The following is a 20655-nucleotide window of genomic DNA, read 5'->3' as shown; positions in this document are numbered from 1 at the left end:
ATGGATTCCTTGCGACCGCATACGATATCGCTGGCTTTGCGCTAGCTTAAAACTGAACCTGCTACGGCCCTCCAAAGATAGTGATGTTAACACTTTGGTTGCCACTTGTTAACATGGTAAAACCCCGTTGAATGCCAGCACCCACTTCAATGATAGCGTTGTGAACGCATAATCTCTGTCTTAAATTATGGCTGTGTCTAATCGGCCCGTCGCTTATCAATGACTTGTTTGCAGTCAACATTGTCGAAACGGATTGTTTTTTAATCGGTTCATTTCCGTTTTATAGCATTTTGAAAAGCCCTCGTTTTTCAGGAAAATACATAGATTCCGTGATAAACGGCATTTACTGGAATATTCTGGCATACACAAAAAACGTTGTAATTTTTCGGCCTATTTATGAATAGTTTTCAAATAAACGCTAGATTATCGATAGTATATGCAACTTATGCACGCTAGCGAAGCGATCTGAAAAATATATTCTCATTTCCTGATCACACACACACACACACACACACACACACACATGGGGCACACGCTGATATCTCTGTGAAAATAGATCTGATTACCCCAAGACTGGTAAAATAAATTGCTTACCTCAGATCAGATGTTCTCCAAAAATATTATTCCAATTCCTGATCGCCATTCCAAATATCGATCGCGTTTATTGATTCAGCACCGGTACTGTAAATATGTATGTGTGCAGTTACACAGGGAGAGGCGATAGGGGCGGTATTCTCCCAATGGAGCTCAGAGAGAGTGCAGCACTAGCGTGAGGCTCGATTGATGAAATATGAATTAAAATCGCTAATAAAAAAAAATACGACAAACGAACGCTATATAGCGTTGCTGGCATTCAACAGTCGGCATGAACTAATGACAAAACGCGTCCGTGGCAGTCAAAGTGTTAATGTCAGATGGTCCACCCGGCTCAACGTTAGATTTCAGAGGGTTGAAAGTAAGAACAAGTTAACAAAGGCCTGAGAAGGAGTTATAATTCAGATTATGGTGATCAATGAGTCTTAATAGAAATATAACCTATTGTTCTCTTTTTCCACTTTGAGATATGAATTAGAAATAGGTCTACCATTAGTAATACTAGTATAGTTGAATATTTTGTATATCTTTATTTAAATAACTCCAATTAATCAAATACAAATGTGCATTTTAATCTTGTGTAAACAAGAAATTTTCATTTACAATATGTAAATATATACCTACCTTGTATACAGTTATAATACCATAACCAATTTCATGTTGTTAATAATACACTGAGATGGGTAGCACAGTGGACTAAGCACTTGCCTACCACCGCAGAGACTCTGGGATCGAATCCAGCTGTCAGCGGTACCTCCGGCTTGGTCAGTCATCCCTACTAACACAATTGGCAGTGTTAGCAGGTGGGAAGCCGGTGGGGTATGTGTCCTGGTCGTTGTAAAACTGTGACTCCTACTGGTCGGCTGTTCAGCAGGGAGGGGATCTGGGGGAAATAGCGTGAACCTTCGCACGCACGCGTTATGTTCTCCCATTGAAACTCCTCGCTGTCAGGTGAAAAGAAGCGGCTGGCGACTCCGGAGTATCGGAGGAGGCATGTGGTAGTTCTACACCCTCCCCAGGCCGACAGTGGGGCAATGCGCGCAATGACCAGGAAGGGAATTGGCATAATGACTAAATTGGGATGGGTGAAAAATACAGAAAGCCCAGGAATAAATAGAATTAAAAAAATAATAATACACTGAGATATCAGGTTTTGATGAGGAGTTGAGTCTGCTCTTTATGTGTTGCTGAGCAACCTCTAGCCGTGAAAGAGTTATAGTACACACTCCTACGCAGAGCTGCACTACGCCTGTGAAACTCCTACCCAAAGGGGCGAAAAACTGACCTCCATGACCAAATTAGTTTGAAAGAAAATGCGGCAATGACTTTGAATTGCATGTTTACATAGCATCACAAATATTAAATATAAATCTTAACTAGTGGTCGGCCGATGGCTTCAATGGCCGATATTTAGAGAGCAGAGCGGCTGATGTGTTTTCATTTTTTTGCATCTGATAAAATGCAACAATTTAATATTAATAACAAATGAGGTACAAAATTGCTGAACTTAAATGAACATTCACGTTATTGTCTGTCTACATTGTGTCCGTTTGCTGTCTCTGCAGTGCACCTATTTAAAATTGTTCACTCACATCGCAGTCTACTCAGCCCGATTGGTCCATTACCGGAGATTTATTTCACGTCACAAATGGATCAATACAGTCCGTATTAAGATTCGTGGCCATTCGATTTCCCCATCTAGCTGTATCTGGGCCAGGTTTCCATTACATAGTTTCACTGTGCGTCACCTTGTTTGTAGAGCTAAATCTATATTTTATATTATAGCTATTGATACAATACCATGGTCATTTGACAGTAACTATCTTCCGTAATAATAAAAATGTTCATGAATACATTCACGCGTTATCCCGTGGTGAATATAAGTATAATTTCGGATTAGTGTCTGATTATTTGATTGCCAGTAACGTCATTCGTTATTACCACAACACACGCCGATCAGGGGGGTGAGTATGATAACCGTGCACGATCAAGCTGAAATTGACGTCACATTGTCCTTACCTGTGGTCGGTGGTATTCCAAAAAGAATATTCCAATTATTTGATCGCCATCTGGTCCATCCTATGTCCATCTGGTCCACGACATAACCCACCACAACATATGGATCGGGGGTCCCGAAAACGATTCAATGCGATCGGGGTGAAGCCCTAGGTTTCCCATTACTAGAAAAGTCCGCCCGGAGCGGTTTAAACGTAGCACCCGGTCTGGAACACTCTCGATACTGCCTACTAGCAGGATCTGGCCGGTACTGCACCTTTTGAGTCCCAGTATGCCTTTTAACGGCAACATACAGTGACAGGGCCCTAACATTGAATAGGATATTAAAATCGAAAAAAAGGTAAAACAATCCAAAAACGTATATATACGTTTTTGGCCCTTAACCGTTGGTGCCCAATAATGTATATATACGTTGTTGGCCCCGAAAGTATTAAGTGTAGCCAAGTGACTAACGTTAGAGGTGACAACAATGAGATAGAGCAGAGATTCTGCCCTGTGAATCCACCACTGTCTCATTAAACACTGTCAAGTTAGCCTGGTGTATTGAAGCACAGACAAACACATTCGCACACAGGGAGAGAGAAAAGCAAGCACACAAGTGCAAGATGTGTCTGCAGACATGTTTGCAGTTCATTGTTTATGGGCCTTGTGGGCTGGCCGGTGCTGATTAGATGCCAATTATCTCAAAATGTAAAATATCTGCCCAATTAATCGGCAGACTGTCACTAGTCTGAACATTTATGAGTTATGCCATCCATAATTCTAGCCCCCATCTACATCACTGACCTCCTCCAGGAGTACACCCCCTTCCGCTCATCCTCTACTGGACTTCTATCTATCCCCAGCCCTCGCTTCAGCACCATGGGTGCTCAAGCTTTCAGCTGCTCAGCTCCCAGACTCTGGAACTCCCTGGGGGCACATGTCTGACTCCATATCAACATTCAAATCCCAACTAAAAACCCACCTTTTCAAACTGGCATATTCACTATAACTGTACCCTGTGTGTCACTGTTTTATACTCCCTGTTTGTTTTGTTTTTAACTACACTGTGTTATACTTCCTGTTGTTTGTTTTGTTTTTAATTTTGACTTGCCAAGATCACTATTTTTAACTTTGACTGTCTTGTTGTTTTTATGTAAGGTGACCCTGGGTGTCTTGAAAGGCGCCTCCAAATAAAATTATTATTATTATATAGTTATCAGAATGAGTAAACAGACTATCACTAATATACTAAACCATGCCTTTATGGCTGTGTTCGCCATTGTTTCCATGGACACAGTAAATAAACATGGCTACACAGACAGAAGTGAAATTACAGAAAATTATTCTACAAATTTCCGTAGGTTCGTATTTATAAAGAAGACAAAATAAATAACACTGGTTAGTTTTATTTCCTTTTTGGGCAAAGATGTTTGCCAGTGGAATGTCCTCCAATTCTCTGCGTAGGAGTGTGGTTATAGTAAATAACACAGCTCTCTGCCAATCAGATTGCTAGATCAGAACCAGCTGTTGTGTAAGACGTTGTTCTTTGACATGTATGGTGTTGGAGGCAATTTATTTGTTGGTGAACTTCCTGAATTGAAAGGAACTAGATACTGATTGCCAATAGATAAGCGGTTTCAGTGAGTGCTTCATTAGTAGTACATTGTTTCCTTTGTTTGGTCCCTTCATAACGACTTCCCCCAGACCTTTGCTGTGAATGAGAACATGTCAACTTGTCCAGTTGAACAGGGATTATACTGATACTAGGGCTGACCCTGATTAGTCGAATAGTCGACTAATCGATCGAAAGGAGCCGTAGTCGACTGCAAACCTCCTAGTCGAATGCAAAAAAAAAGAAAATAATAATTATATATATATATATATATTTTATATCATTCTTTCCAAAAGCAAAGAGGCCTAGAAGGGTGGCTAACGCTAATGGCACGCATACCAGAGAGGCTAACTGCCTAAGAAAACGGACACAGAGGCACTGAAAGAGGATTTCACCCATCTAATGAACACACTAGACTAGACAAATATCAAGATGTATCCATCAGTGGACCAATTGCATGCTTTCGCAGAGGACAAGAAGCCTTCAGTCGACTCCTTCAGACATTAAGCACCCCCACAGCCCAAATGGAATGATAAAAAAAAATATATATATAAAAATATATTTGTATTTTTGACTATCGGCAAATTTCGGCCAATCAAAGTCGACTATACAAATCCTTAGTCGGGGACAGCCCTAACTGATACATATCCTCTGTTGTTTTTGCAGTGGATGTCAGAGGGCCAGACCGAGGCTTCTATCTACCAGCAGGCTGAGAACGGCAAGACGGAGTTGTCCCTCATGCACTTCACCATCAAGAACCCTCGCTGGCAGCCTCCCCAGGAGAGCTCTGTGTTCATCAGCCACCTGAAGGACAAGGTGCACCAGGACGCCCAGGCAGGCCCCTCCGCCCAGCTGTTGCTCTCCGAGGCTCCCCTCTGCTCCTCGCTGCTGTCCAACCAGTCCGACTCTGGGGTAGGTCACCCAGAGGACGCCACTCCTTGTGTCTTTAATTTTCTGTTTATACTAGGTTTTTAATAAATCCTCTTAGCAAGCGGGGTCCCGTATGTGGGACCTTTTTAGGACGATTTTCCCACCGGCACTTTGGCGACCCCTAGTGGCTCAGGTGTGCATATTTTGTAATACAATATATATATCGAATTTAAGGCTTATTTGTTGCCTGTCGATAGTGACAAAATCGGACAAAATCCGTTCAGCGGTTCTCGAGTTACATGCCGGTATTTGAGGCTTGTGCAAAGTACACGGTATTGCGCAACATACCACTCCCGACTCTTGGGGCTCTAGTTCCGTCAATCTAGATCCGATCTCGAAAATGATTGTGGAGGGTTGTAGCCAATGAGTGTGGCTTTCCAATGATACCACACCTGGGGATGTATGAATCAGGGATCTGGTGAAAAACTAACGAGCGAAAACAGGAAGAGAAAAACAGCAGAATTAATTGAAGTCTATGAGAAAACTCAGTTTTTCTTTTGTACATAGTTTACCAAAATCACTCCTAATCACTCATTTCTGAATGGATCTTTATGAAATTTGGACATGTACTAAATAAGGCTTCAGGCTATGGGTCCGTATGGATTTGTAAGCCATACCACCTTCTGGGGAAATACTACCTCTGGACTACTAACTACTACAGAAAAACTTGAGTAACAAGTTTCTACAACTCAAGTTCAGACCTATGTCACTATTACGTTAGCACTAAAATTGAATTTTCTTTCTGGAATCAGAAACTTCAGAATGTCATCTTTCAAAATAGACCAGGCTCATGCATGTGCTATAAGTATAAACTGTGTTGTTTTGGTTTGCAAAAAAAGTATGCAGTCCTCAAAAATGAAAACTAAAAAGGCCACTTTTTGGGGCGCAGGTTAATGTTCTAATCTTTTTTTAAATTTGTATTTTATTTTATTATTATTATTATTTTTTTTAACTGTTTTAACCCTGTAGCACTTTGGGGTCCTAGTGAAGGAAAAAGTGCAATACAAATACAATTTATTATTATTATTATTATTATTATTATTATTATTACAGAGCACCACCACCAGACACACTGTGAGCTGAAACTCCTCATAACTATGATAGAACTCCTCTCAACCTGATGGGGTAAAATATATGGGAAATCCTATATACAGTAAATCCTTTGCAATCAATGAGTCTGCAACCCTTAACACTTTGGGTGCCGTTAACGTAGTCCTACGTTTCTGTGGCCAGACGGTTGAGTGCCGTTAACACTTCCGGCGCCAACAGCAGAGGGCGCTGATTGCCCTTCAGCGCCAGTGCTTTATCCAATGTAGGATCTATAGGACTTATTTGCGAGTGCTTAAAATATATCAAATATAATAGCAATAGATCTAAATAACACACTGATCGTCAGTGAGTTGCTTCCAGTCAACATGCACAAAACATAAATTTTTCATACATACATTTCCGTTTTATACCGTGATGAATATGAATATATTTCTAGAGCATTTTGTCTCATCTCAATAAACTCCAGCAAATCGAGCTTCAATGTATTTTGTTAGAAATCGTGCCATTTGTCGCTTGATTTATGAATCGTTTTCAAATAAACACTAGATTATCGATATTATATGTGTCATCATGGGCGAACAGAAGCGGGGTCTGAAAAATCGCTTCTCTGTACTTTGGTCGGCGCGAACCTCACTCACACACACATACACACGCTCTGATGGCGGTGAAAGGAACATCGGATTAACCCAAGATTCGTAACATAAAGTCCTTACCTCACATCTGATGTCCTGCAAAAAGATTAATCCAATTCCTGATCGCCATTCCAAATATTGATTGGGTTTAATGATCCAACGTTGTATGTCCAAAACACATAATCCACGCTGCTCCGAGTGTCCCCAGTCAATGTGTTATAACAATAGTGCATGCCCGAGAAGGAAAACCTGGACCAGACTTCTTAGATTGATGCACAGCCCCAGCCAGAGGGATTCCAAAGATGTGCAATACCATCCGGGAGACGTTAGGCGGCGGTATTTGCCCTTTGCGAGCTCAGACCCATTCCCAATGATAACGTCAGGCTGGATGGATGAAAAATGAATGGATATAGCGAATAAAATAAATATCAATTAAAACCCGGGATTTCGCGGGTTTGGCGCCCAGAGCATGGTGAGTTAACCCGACTTATCTCGGGTTTGGCCTCCAAAGGGTAGATCTACGTTTTTCTCACGGTATTTCTTTTATTCGCTATTGCCATTCATAATTTATCAAGGTACCTTGTGAATGCTGTTCTGAGTGTGTCTGAGATTGCAGACGGTCAATACCGCTGCCTACCGCCTTGTGGCAGATATTGCACTCCATTAGAAACGATGTGGTTTGTTATCTGGGCCGAGCTGAGTCATGTGGGCGGGGTTTAAATACTCCGGCGAGGTAACCGGTCACCACCATACATCTACGAGGCTGCCCCCACCCCTCGTTCATATGAAATGCAGAATAACGTGGCACGGACTCCCGCGCCCAGTACTTCAAATGGCGATCAGATAATTGGATTTTTTTGGATCGTTCTCTCTCTCTCTATCAGCACTCGCGTCACGTCAACCTGTTTGAGGAAGTGTCTGTGATAGAGAAACCGCCTTCGCATTATTTCCACTCGCTCCGTTGTTGAGCGAATTGTTGATTGTGGGCGGTGGCTACAACCAGGGGCTGAGATATGCAGATCAGTGCCTAATTCACGTCAGCGAACCAGTCAAATCAGAATGGCTTGGTTCAGTGGGGGAGGACCTTGTTTATCTGAACTGGAGGAATGCGCACAAAATAGAATTTGCGACATATAGTGTTGATACAACCCCACATTGCTAGAAAACAAAACACTGGAAAAGGCAATTTATAAGATAGTTCCCCTTTTAAGTTTATGTTAAAGGGATAGTTCAGTTGTTTCTCTTTTACATTGAGTGGTATGGGAATGGCCGGGATACTTTCTAGTATTGTAGTTGATGCAATGCCATTAGCTTACTCACGGTGTCCCGTGGTCTGAGTTCTGGCCCGGGGCTTGGTTCCGAGTGAACCAGGACGTGTCGGACAGATATTTTTTTAAATTAACACCACAACATGCAAAAGCTATAGTCATAAACTATCAAAATCCACGGTCCTCCTCGAGCATTCCTATGCTTGATTCATGTTGGAACTAGTCCCAGTATGACCGAGCTAATGGCATCAACTACACTACTAGCAAGTATTCCATACCACTGCAAAAAGAAAGTCCCTTGGGAAGCAAATCATATTTAAATAGTTTTGAATATTTAATATAATTTGAAACACTTTTGAATATTTATTGACTACGACGGAGAGCTTGCCATTAATTTTGGTTGTATTGTTGTGTGTTGTTACATCCAGCCTGACAACGTGCTGGCCAGCGTTCTGGCCCACCCCATCCTGACTGCGTCTGGACTGCCGGGCCGCGACCGCCGCTTCCTCCCACAGAGCACAACCGCTTCGGCGGCCGCCAGCGTCCTGGCCTCTCTCTCCATCTCCCAGCTGCAACCCGTCAGCCGCAGCCGCTCGCACGGCCTCCTGCCCTCCTCCCTCCACCCGGAGAGCACCATGTACTGCAGTGACCGCACTATTGACAACGACAGGTGCTTGTTGAACCGTTTTCTACTGGCTTAAAAGGGGGATGTCACCCAATTTTAAGGATTCATATATGTTATTCCCATGCAGCAGGGCAGTCCACCACTCTCCTAAAGCTAGAGCTCAGAGAGAGAAACCTTGAATTTGTGATGTCACCTGGATGTAAAATATGGGACTGCTCCATAGACTGTGAGGGATGAGGGGAAAAAACAAGGCCTTTATTTCATGGGCGAGTTCTTAAATACAGAACATGGTTAAAAAGTTAACTCCCGACACGTTTTGGCATCTAGCCTTCTTCAGGGAGTTACTAGGCCATAATAAGGTCATTTATAGGCCTGATATTCTATATTCTATATTCATATTTCAAATTCCATGTGTCCGCATTGTAAAATTCAGTAATGTCTACAAAAAACCCTGTAAATCATCTGCCTTTTGTTCATTTGCTTAGACTTTTAGTACACTTGATCTCAAGAAGGTGCTGAATGAGCCCCGTTTTGGTCAATGTTAGCATGGTGTTATTCACCGTCAAAGATGGAATTTATTTTTATTATAATTATTTATATTCATTGCAATTTACTCAAGCATAGTAACAGACACAATATTTCTGACACTGGGAATACATTCCCTGTGGTCCATACTGTAGATGTCCCTAGTTACCAAGAACATACAAATGGACCTTGTAGAAGTGGAGCAATCTTCCACTTACTTGGGTACAGTATGTACTTTTAGACGAATTTTCTGAAAATATGGCTGGGGCTTAAGAGGTTAAAAGAATAAAGGAATAAACCGGGTGTAGTCATTTAGTATCATCATCATCATCATCATCAGCCAGTCCTGTTGGTGTACAATTAACCCTTCCCTGTAAGATAATCTACTGGGGGCAACATCAAGATAAAGGTCAGCGTCTTTGGGTTATTGAAAAGCGCTATAATTAAAATGAATTATTATTATGTACAGAATAAATATTAGTGAACATACTGCTATAGTGTATACATACTCATAGTACACATATACATACATACAAACAAACACACATACATACACATGTAAACCCCAATGAGCTTTATATTTCAGTATGCTTAACAGGCCTTAACCAGAATTTATACTTTAATTTTGGGCGTATGAAAACGTGTGTTCACAAATATTGATTGAACTGCCGTGGGGCACATGAATAACGCATGAATTCTTACAATGGGTGACACATTCCCATTTAACCACAAATGGACCTGGCTCATTAACACTTTAACTGCCGGAGGTTAAATTCATGACCATGCATGGGTTGCCAGCTCTATTTGTCTATGGATAAGTTCCCCTTCTTTGCAGGGCTATAACTTTTTAGATTATATTGCTAGATTGCCATTATTAGGGCCCATTCAATGTCCTATATGTAATGTTCAGGGTGAAGCAACGTTAAACTTTTTCATTCACATATTCATACTAAAGTATGGTCTAAAGTATAAGTATGTTTTCATCTCTTTCTGCAGCTTTCTCCAGAACGTGATCTATAGCCCCAAATGCATTATATTGATGATGAAATACAGTTTGATGGCAATCGGCGCGATATAAAAGATTCCAACTGGACATGGTTCTAGAAGTTACTACACGTCATCTGATGTTGACCGGATGGCCGAGGGGGCGTTTACAATTCCGTGGGCAGCGTTATACCATTCATCTAATGTGGGTCATATGTTCATCAGATCAGTTAGTATAGAAGACATTGAAAAATAACGCTGAATCTTACCGTATCTTCCTCGCGCCGTTGGGCGATGAGCGTGGAGTATACATTTTCCTATTATGGGATGTTGGAATACCCGGTCCATTTCCAGGTTGTATAATGGTATATACGTCCAAATCATGTTGTTTATCGTGTTATTGGAAACGGATCGCTATGTATTGTGACGAGCTAGAGTGCCGGGACATATACCGAGTGCCCGGAAGTAATATGGGTAAACAGCACATCGTCCAAGTAACTTCCTGTTTGGCGATTGCGCCGATCGGCCACCAGATGGCGCTCTTGAACCGCTAGAGGGTTCAGTGGGGCTTTTTGGTGGGTCTCAGGCCAGCGGATGGGAAATATGAATCCGATCACAGATTTTTGAAATATTGATATCAAAGACGAGTTACGGCGTCTTGAGCATGGCGGGGAAGGACGCCTAAACTCGTCTTCTGGCAGTTAAAGTGTTAATTAGTTACTCCAGTTGAATGTGTTTTTCAGTACAATAATAATAATAATAATAATAATAATAATAATAATAATAATAATAATTATTATTATTATTAACACTTTAATCCGGAAACGCCGAAACTCGTCATTGCCCGCCATGCTCATTCTGCCGAAGACGCCGTAACACGTCTTTGATATCAATATTTCAAAAATCTGTGATCGAAATCATATTTCTCCTCCGGGGACCTGAGATATGCTGCTGAGCTCCACTCAACTCTCTAACGGTTCAAGAGCACCATCTGGTGGCCGATCGGCAGATCGCCCAACAGGAAGTGATGCGCCAAACAGGAAGTGCTTACCCATATTTCGTCCGGGCACTCGCAATCGTTAGCAGGACTCCATCTCGACACACTGGATAATCAATCGCTCGCCCTAACTCAATAAACAACGTTATTTGGACGTATATAGTATTATACAACCTGGAAATGGTTCATCTAGATCAACATCCCATAATAGAAAACTGTCTACTCCAAGCTGATCGCCCAACGGCCCGAGGAGACTGGGGTAAGTTTCAGCGTTTATTATTACCGTGTTCGATATAAACTGCTCTGATGATCATATCACCCACACTAGATGAATCATCTAACGTTGCCCACGGAATTATAAACGACCCCCCGCCCATCCGGTCAACATCAGATGATAAGTAGTAACTTCTAGAACCACCTCCAGTTGACATTTTTTATCTGGCACCGATCGCTATCAAACTGTATTTCATCATCAATATAATGCATTTGGGGCTATAAATCAAGTTCTGGAGAAAGCTGCAGAAAACGATAAAAACATACTTATACTTTAGACCGTATTTTAGTATGAATATGTGAATGAAAAAGTATAACGTTGCTACACCCTGAACAATATATAGGACATTGAATGGGCCATAATAATGTCAATTTAGCAATACAATTTAAAAAGTTATAGCCCTGCAAAGAAGGGGAACTTCTCCATAGACAAATAGAGATGGCGAGGGATGGTAAATTATGAATTTAACCATGGCGATCAAAGTGTTAATAATAATAATAATAATAATAATAATAATAATAATAATAATAATAATAATAATAATAATAATAATAATAATAATAATAATAGATCAAATTTCTATAGCGCCTTTCATAGAACCCAAGGTCGCTTCACAATCAGGACAAGAAATAGGGCTAGGGAAGTAGGGAAAAAAGGGGGATGAGGGCAGGTAAGGGATAATGGACCTAATCTAATCTAAACTAATTGATGGGGAAAAGCCTTGGTGAAGAGGTGTGTTTTAAGAGCAGTTTTGAAGGTGTCCAGGGTTGGGGTGTTCCAGAGGGTAGGGGACGCCACGCTGAAGGCTCTGTCGGAGTCTGTCCCCAAAAGTCCGTAACCTGGTGCGAGGGATGGAGAGGAGACCTAGATCAGAGGATCGTAGGTTCCGGGATGGAGTGTGCTGGTGGAGGAGATCAGATGGGTATCGGGGGGGCGAGGGCATGGAGGGACTTGATCTATGGCTGGGGTTATTTAAGTTGCGTAAACATTGCTAACAATAACAACATCATCTTTTTTACTTACAGTTATTGTTATGTTTGAAGACTCAAGGTGTTCCATTAACGAAACCAATTGAACACCACAGATACCACAAATTCTTCTATGAAAGAGAGACATCAAGAGGTTTTGTTTCAGATTTTTATCATCAATTACTAACGTCCTCATATGAATCCCTCCACCTAGACTCCGTCTGGAGGAGGGATATACCAGACCTGGAAAGTGATTTTGATTGGCAAGAAGCCTGGGCAAATGTTCGACTCACATCAAGGAACCCAGACCATCAACAAATCAATCTTAACTATATTCACAGGACATACTTGACTCCTATAAGACTGAAAAAAATGGGTCTTATACAAGACTCCAAATGCTCTTTATGTACAAATGGGGACGAGGGGACATTTATGCACATGTACTGGGACTGCCCACCAGTTAAGATATTCTGGAAAGAGGTGACCCAGCAATTATCAAATCTCTTAACTTGGAATATACCTGTACACCCCTCTGTATTACTGCTGAATGATGTTTTTGAGTGTGCAGTACATCCACAGCTAAAGAGATTGGTTTTATCGGGCGGCTACGTGGCGTAGTGGGCAAGGCGCTCGCCACGAATGCGGAGACGCTGGGCTCGCCTGTTCGAGCCCAGCACTCCACATTGCTTTCAGTTTAGCTGGTCGTTCATACTAATACACATTGGCCGTATTAGGGGGTGGGAAACTGATGGGTGGGGATCGGGCGTTGTGGACAGCGACTCCTACAGGTCGGTTGGTGCGCCTGCGCAGTAGAATCAGGAAGTGTCGCGGGCAGCGTGAGCCTCCCACGCGTTACTCCTCGCCACTGAGAGATCGAGCTGCGCAGGTGAAAAGATGCGACTGCTGTTACCTCAAGTACCGGAGGGGACTTGTGCTATGTATGACTTAGTCCACATTGCAGCCGGCTTGTGGGAGGCAAGAAACAGCGTTCGTGACAGGGGAGGGTTGAATTGGATGATACGAAATTGGGATGGGAGAAAAATATAGAAAATGGGAGAAAAAGTGGATAAAAAAAAAAAAAAAAAAAAAGAGATTGGTTTTATCGGGTATCACAGTGGCTAAAAAGCTGATAGCAGCATCACGATGGTTCCAACCGGAAAAAATTTGCCGAAAGGTCTGGATTATTACATATCTCGATGTGATCTATCAAGAAATATCTACAGCAAGAATTTTGGGTCTCAATGAATCCAAAATGACATTGTGGTTAGAAGTGGTGGAGAAAATAAAAGCTAGCATATAATGGTAATGTCTGGTTAGGAGCGAGGGAAAATGGATGGATTATCCAATGGGGGGTCCGGGAGGGGGGGGTACGAGCTGGAGCATATGTGTGTAGGTTTTTAGATAACAGGTATTAAGGGTATATCCTATATATGACAATTAACTAAAATGTGATTTCATTGGATGTGCACTGTCAACTAATGCTTGTATATCTTATCGTGTGTTGTCATGTTTGTTTATGCGTTTGTTTAAAAAATAATAAAAAAATAAAATACAATAACAATGTGTTTCTTCCCCAGCATGTCCAACAGTGACTGTCGTCTCCGGAGCAGTACGATGCTCTCAGAGTTTGCCTCGGCGGAGATGAGTCTCCACGCTATCTACATGCACGAGGTATTGAACTGACCGCGACAACACAGGCTTCAAGGCTCCACTGTTTGTCTATTGTGGGTTTGGGAGATTAGGTTGTAGTTATAGAGCACTTGTATACCTCCTGCTGTACTATAATAATAATAATAATAATAATAACAATAATAATGCACTTTTATTTGTATAGCACTTTCTTTTTTTTTAATCTACTTTTTCTCCCATCCCAATTTCGTATCGCCAATTCTCCCCTTCAATTCTCCCCTCCGCTGTCTTGAACGTTGCTAGACTATGCCTCCCACTGGTCGGCTGTAGTGAGGATCGAAGCCTTGCATCACGTGTCCCCTCCGGTACACAAGGAGGCAGCCTGTCACATCTTTTCACCAGACAGCGCGGACTCTCAGTGGCGAGGAGTAACACGTGGGAGGCTCACGCTGCCCCCGCTACTTCCTGTCTCTGCTGTACAGGCGTCACCCAACCGACCTGTAGGAGTCGCTGTCCACAACGTCCAATCCCCACCCATCGACTTTCCACCCGCTACATCTGCCAATTGAGATAGTATGACGTAGGGCTGGGCGATATAACGATAACGATAAATATCGCGATATATTTTAATAATCGATATCGAATATCGAAATAAAAAAAAAATCGAAAAATCGTTTTTTTTTTTTTTTTTTCATTTTTTTTATTTTTTTACCTGCAACAGGGCAGTTTTAAAACCAGAGACAGTGGACAGACTTGTCTTTCTTGCCTGCAACTTAAAGTAATGGCTTTGCTTGTCCAAATGACAATACTGACCAAATTCAGATTTCTTTTTCTCTTGTCCATTTATTTTGTTTGCTTTCTAATTTAAAATACATTTTGAAACCGTCTGTACACAGTAGGCTATGTGTGCTAGCAGAACTAGACTCCAGTCACGAGTCACAGTGCACATGTGCGGTGGTTTGTCCACCAAAAAAGCGCCAAAAGATCGAAAATAAACTAGCAGAGCCAGAACTGTTCAACTCCTCTGGAGCCACAGCCAGCAGAGAAGCCGGTTTACTTTAGCTTTTAAACCAGCTGCAGCCTGAGAACTGGAGTGTGAGGGGATGTAACACTAAAGATGGCGGCAATGACAAAGAATTGCTGCAAAATAAACATACATCTGTTGTTAAAAAAAAAAAGTTTTTTTTTTTTTTTTTTTTTTATACTTATAACAATTCGATAATTATCGATATCGAGAAATAAAATAAAATTATCATATCGTTATCGCGATATGATTTTTTTCCATATCGCCCAGCCCTATGACGACTGGCCCATGCCGCAGGCAATGCCGACTCGGGGAGTCGAGACCGGAGTCTCTTGCATTGGTGACGAGCGCAATCTCCGCTACTCCACCCAGCCGCCCTTGTATAGCACCGTTCATACAAGAATTGCAGCTCAAAGTGCTTCACAGCAGTACAAAATAAAAGACAGGCATAAAATGAGTACAAAATTGGCATAAAATTAGCACAAAATTTACTAATGAGTGTCAGTCACATTCTTTCTAGTAGGAAGTGTGTAGAATTTTTCACACCCCTCAGTATATCAAGGGTGATGTGATGCTCATACGCATAATTTCAAACGGCGTCCAGGGTCCTCCTGAAGGTCTCTGGTGGCATTGGAGAGTTCTATGATATTGTAGGCCAGCGTTTGGGGGGGGGGGGACCCTTGCGAGCACAGGGAGAACATGCAAACTCCACACAGAAAGGCCTGGGAGATCACCCACCTGGGTACCTGGCATCGCGGAAACCTGGTCCCCAAGCGGGTATCGAACCCTGGACCTTCTTGCTGTGAGGTGACAGTGTTACCACTACGCCATCGTGCCGCCTTGTATCAACAGAGCAGAACACTCGGAGAGTTGGAATGTTTACCACAAAGAGACTGAAAGGGAAGGTAGTTTCATGGCAAGACCTCGACTTTCACGTATCCTTACTTGCCTTGGGCTCCGTTTTTGTACGCATATTTTCTAACGACGTCCATTTCTAGTGAATCCATGGTGATCCTCCTGAAGGTCTCTGGTGGCATTGGAGAGTTCTAGGATATTGTAGGCCAGCGTATTAATACTAATACTATATAATACTATAATAGTTCCCTGCACAGAACTTGTGTGGATAAAAAAGGTGCCTTTCCTGGTGTATTATGGGTATTTTCCTTTGCTACACCTAAGGCGGCTTCCTGGTGTATTATGGTACTTTCCTTTGGTACACCTAAGATGGCTTCCTGGTGTATTATGGTACTTTCCTTTGGTACACCTAAGATGGCTTCCTGGTGTATTATGGTATGGTACTTTCCTTTAGTACACCTAAGATGACTTCCATGATAGATTTATGGTGATGTTGTCAACAAGGGAATACGCAGAGCAGGACACTCAGAGTTGGAATGTTTACCACAAGGGAAGGTTTTCAGAGTATCATGAAGTAGTTTCATGGCAAGACCTCGACTTTCACGTATCCTTACTTGCCTTGGGCTCTGTTTTTGTTTTGCCATCTTTGCCATGCGAGAGTGACTATATGGCGTTACCCTGTACCTCTGCTGGCGACGCGTGTCCTTTCTAATTTGATAAGATTTTTGTTTTCTGGTTTATCACAACCGCCAGTGTTCATCCCATTGATGCATTTGCCATAGTAACACATCAACTCTTGTGTAGGGTTGCCACCTTTGACCAGTAGAATTAAGGGACACCTATCCTTGAGCGTGCGCGTAGCACTCGCATAAAAAAAATTTGGGCGGTTTTGGGCGAAAATGGCCGGATCACTATTTATTTTTTTACTTTATTTCGGTGTTAGGGTTATGTTATTTAATTATTTTGGGGAGCCAGCCCCCCAAACTCCTGAAATGCATAGAAATCTATGAAATCTAAATAAAACAATCTATGACATTTATATTAAAAAGAGCTAGCCCCCCAAACCACTAAAATACATAGCAATCTATGCATTTTGGAACAGTTACTATATATAGTCAAGAAAGCATCTAGTCATACTTAAAGTTTAAAGTGCTTTATTTGCATTTAACATTGTTTAAATAAATTGGCTGAACTATAGCCTGTGCTGTAAAAACAAAGCCTGGGAACACTTTTACTGAAAGAAGACAATTTATATTACAATGAAACACTTGTGTGACCCAAATTAAAAGATTAATAAAAAATAAAGTGCAAAGAGTAGGCTCCGGGCTGCCAGCAAGGCCAGATTAAGAATTCAGAGGCCTCTGGGCCAGACTCTTGTGGAGGCCCCCACACACACATACACGTGCACGCATGCACAGTGGCGTTTTTATATGTAAAACATTCGTGGGGCAGCCACTAACCAAGGCTACATACCAGGCAAACTACAGTAATCAAAATGACAGTAATCGTTGTTCGCAAATTTCGCACCACATATCAGGCATAGGCTACAGGTAAGCCTGCATTGTTAGTCGTGAAAGCAAATTAATCTGTCCACGCTGAATTAAACCCTCTATTTTCCTCAGACTTTCCTTTTTTTGGATTTATCCATGGTTAGCTTACTGGGGGGTCGGAAACTCAAGATTAGCCACTTGCAGAGGGCAGCGAGAGGCACAGGGTGTGACGTACTGTATATTTTAGTTGATGAAATATTTTTGTTGACTAAATATTTTTTTGATGAAATATTTTTTCATTTCAGTGTCACAGTATGACATCGATCGCCAAAATAATTAAAAAATAATAATAATAATAATAATAAAAAAAAATTGGATGCCCCTCGTCACTAGAGGCCCACGGGTTGCGGCCCAAACGGCCCGGTTGTTAATCCGGCCCTGGCTGCCAGGGCAGGTAAATAGAAATACTGACATCTAGTTAAAAACACAACCAGATAAATAAGATGTAATATCCCATACCGAATCAATCTCAGGAGATGTTTCAGTCATGAAGAACTGTGAAACCTGTGCTTGTTCTCCCTGATGCATGCTGTCTGATGTCAGTCAGTCCACAATCTGCCACAGAAAACACACGCCTACCTACATACTTTGCAGTTTGCTTTGTAAACATCTCCACTGACTATCACGCCAGTAGTTTGCCTCGTCCCACTCAGGTCTGTACTTCTGGAGGCGTTTTGTCTTTTTAGGACGCGGTGGAGTAGTGTCTGCTGTAGACAATCATTTCAAAGCGACTTCGAAAATAAATCACGCAGCGCACAGACTCTCTGATTGGCACAATGGCACAGAACTCTTCCTAGCAACGTGAAAGCGCTAATTCTCATTGGTCGGTGAGCTGCTGAGCGCACGCCCACCATACCCGAGTTGCCATGTCTGTTTATTTTCCGCAACTTTTGGACACACTTTTGCTTGTTTTTGTAGGTCGGCTGGCTCATTTCTCTCACGAAACTGGCAACCTTAAAATACGGGACAAAGGGCGTCCCGTATCAGTTCAATACGGAACGCGTCTTTTAGTTTCCAATTACGGGATGATTCCGTATTTTAAGGGATGGGTGGCAACCCTACTCTTGTGTCTCTTGCACCAAACTAACACTGATAATCCATGACAACGTTCATGAACATCCTATGGCAGTAATTTTAGTGTCAAGTTTGAACAAAGTAAAAGAGAATTTGTTCAAACTCGTTCAAACATTTATGTAATCAGAATCCTCTATTATGGATTAAACATTTTACCAGGTTTGAACGCTAGTTTGATTTAGCCAAAAGGAAGGAATGTATACTTGAATAGGAACGGCCTATGGATTGAAGTTGTATGTTCTCTGCGTCCTCAGGTCCACCAGCAGAGCTCTCAGCCCCAGAGGACGTCAGGGCAGTGGCAGAACCCAGTGCCAATGAGACAGCTACACACCAACACAGGTAAAGCACAAGCCCTCCAGCCGCTGTTTGGAATGCGGAACCATAAGCCTATTTGCTTTTCTCTTGTCACCGTTAACACTTTGGCTGCCGGAAAACGCCTAAACACGTCATTCCCGGCCATGCTCAAGTTGCCGAAGACTCTTTACAGCGTCTTTAATATCAATATTTCAAAAATCTGGGATTGGATTCATATTTCCCCTCCGCTGGCCTGAGATCCACCAGGAGGACCCACTGAGCTCTCTGGCGGTTCAGGAGCGCCATCTGGTGGCCGATCGGCGCAATCGCTTAACAGGAAGTGCTATGGAGATTGTGCTGGTCGGCCGTATTACTTCCGGGCACTAGCTATAGGTTCCGGGACTCGATCTCGACACACTACATATCGATCGATTGCCAATAACTCGATAAACAACATGATTTGGACCTATACACCATTATACAAGCTGGAGATGGACCGGGTAAATCGACATCCCATAATGGTAAAATGTCTACTCTACGATGATCGCCCAACGGCGCGCGGAGACTGGGGTGAGTTTTCGCGTGTAAAGTTACCGTCTTCGATACTAACTGCTATTATCAACATTTGACCCACATTAGATGATTGGTATAACGCTGCCCACGGAATTATAAACGCCCCCTAGCCCATCCGGTCAACATCAGATGACGTGTAGTAACTTCTAGAAGTACGTCTAGTTGGAATTTTTTATATCGCGCTGATTGCCATAAAACTGTATTGCATCATCAATATAATGTATTTGGGGCTATAGATCACGTTCTGGAGAAAGCTGCAGAAAGAGATGAAAACATACTTTTACATTAGACCATACTTTACTATGAATATGTGAATGAAAAAGTTTAACGTTGCTACACAATGAACAATACATATAGGACTTTGAATGGGCCCTAATAATGGCAATGTAGCAATAGAATTAAAAAAGTTATAGTCCTGCAAAGAAGGGGACTTTATCTATAGACAAATAGAGCCGGCAACCTACGGTTGATAATGAATTTAACCCATGGCAGCCAAAGTGTTAATAAGGAATATAGACCATTGGATGTTTGTGTTTGATATAGCTTTTGCAACCTCAAGCACTCACAGAGCCATTGAAAAGATTTAATGTCTACAAGTGCCAGGCTCAATTGACAAGGGAACAAGGAATAAAGCATTGAAAAAAAAAATATTGCGACTCCTAGGGACTGCTGCCAAATTCCAAGGCCTGGTGCACTCGAGATGAATGTATGCACTTAGTTTAAATGTAACTTCTCTTCTGTAATCATGCAGAATTTAACGTACCGTATTTACCTGAATACAAGATGAGGGGCTCCCTTTTTCAAACTGTAGCTTACTGGTAGGCCTATTTCTAACAATTCATATCGCAGAGTGAAACAATAGGCTATATATTTTGGGCGAAACAATAGAACAATAGGCTATATATTTAGGGCGACAGTAGCTCAGGAGGTACAGATGTCATCTGGTAATCAGAAAGTTCCCGGTTCGATTCCGGCTCCTCCCCAGCAGCGTGTCGAAGTGTCCTTGAGCAAGACACTGAACGCCTAACTGCTCCCAATGAGCAGGTTGGCACCTCGCATGGTTGCCTCCACCATCCGTGTGTGAATATGTGAGTGAATGTGAGGCATAAGTTGTAAAGCGCTTTGGATAAAAGCGCTATATAAAGGCAGTCCATTTACCATTTATATATCTTTTAAACTGCCTCATTGATCACCATGAT

At 42.1% G+C, this 20655-nt stretch overlaps 1 protein-coding gene across 1 annotated transcript in view; it reads left to right on the top strand.

The window, feature by feature from the left end:
* Positions 1-20655, top strand: part of atg9b (autophagy related 9B) — a 58514-nt gene that overhangs the window by 24763 nt on the left and 13096 nt on the right. Inside the window, exons 9-12 of the mRNA XM_084327291.1 lie at positions 4871-5116; positions 8513-8754; positions 14035-14128; positions 18844-18928. Of these exons, the coding sequence (XP_084183417.1) occupies positions 4871-5116; positions 8513-8754; positions 14035-14128; positions 18844-18928 (667 nt within the window). The remainder of the gene's footprint in view (positions 1-4870; positions 5117-8512; positions 8755-14034; positions 14129-18843; positions 18929-20655) is intronic.

The sequence above is a fragment of the Notolepis coatsorum genome, assembly GCF_963971535.1.
Source record: "Notolepis coatsorum genome assembly, chromosome: 13".
NCBI lineage: Eukaryota > Metazoa > Chordata > Actinopteri > Aulopiformes > Paralepididae > Notolepis > Notolepis coatsorum.
The sequence above is the reverse complement of the archived record's forward strand: the minus strand, read 5'-3'. Positions and strand labels throughout refer to the sequence as shown.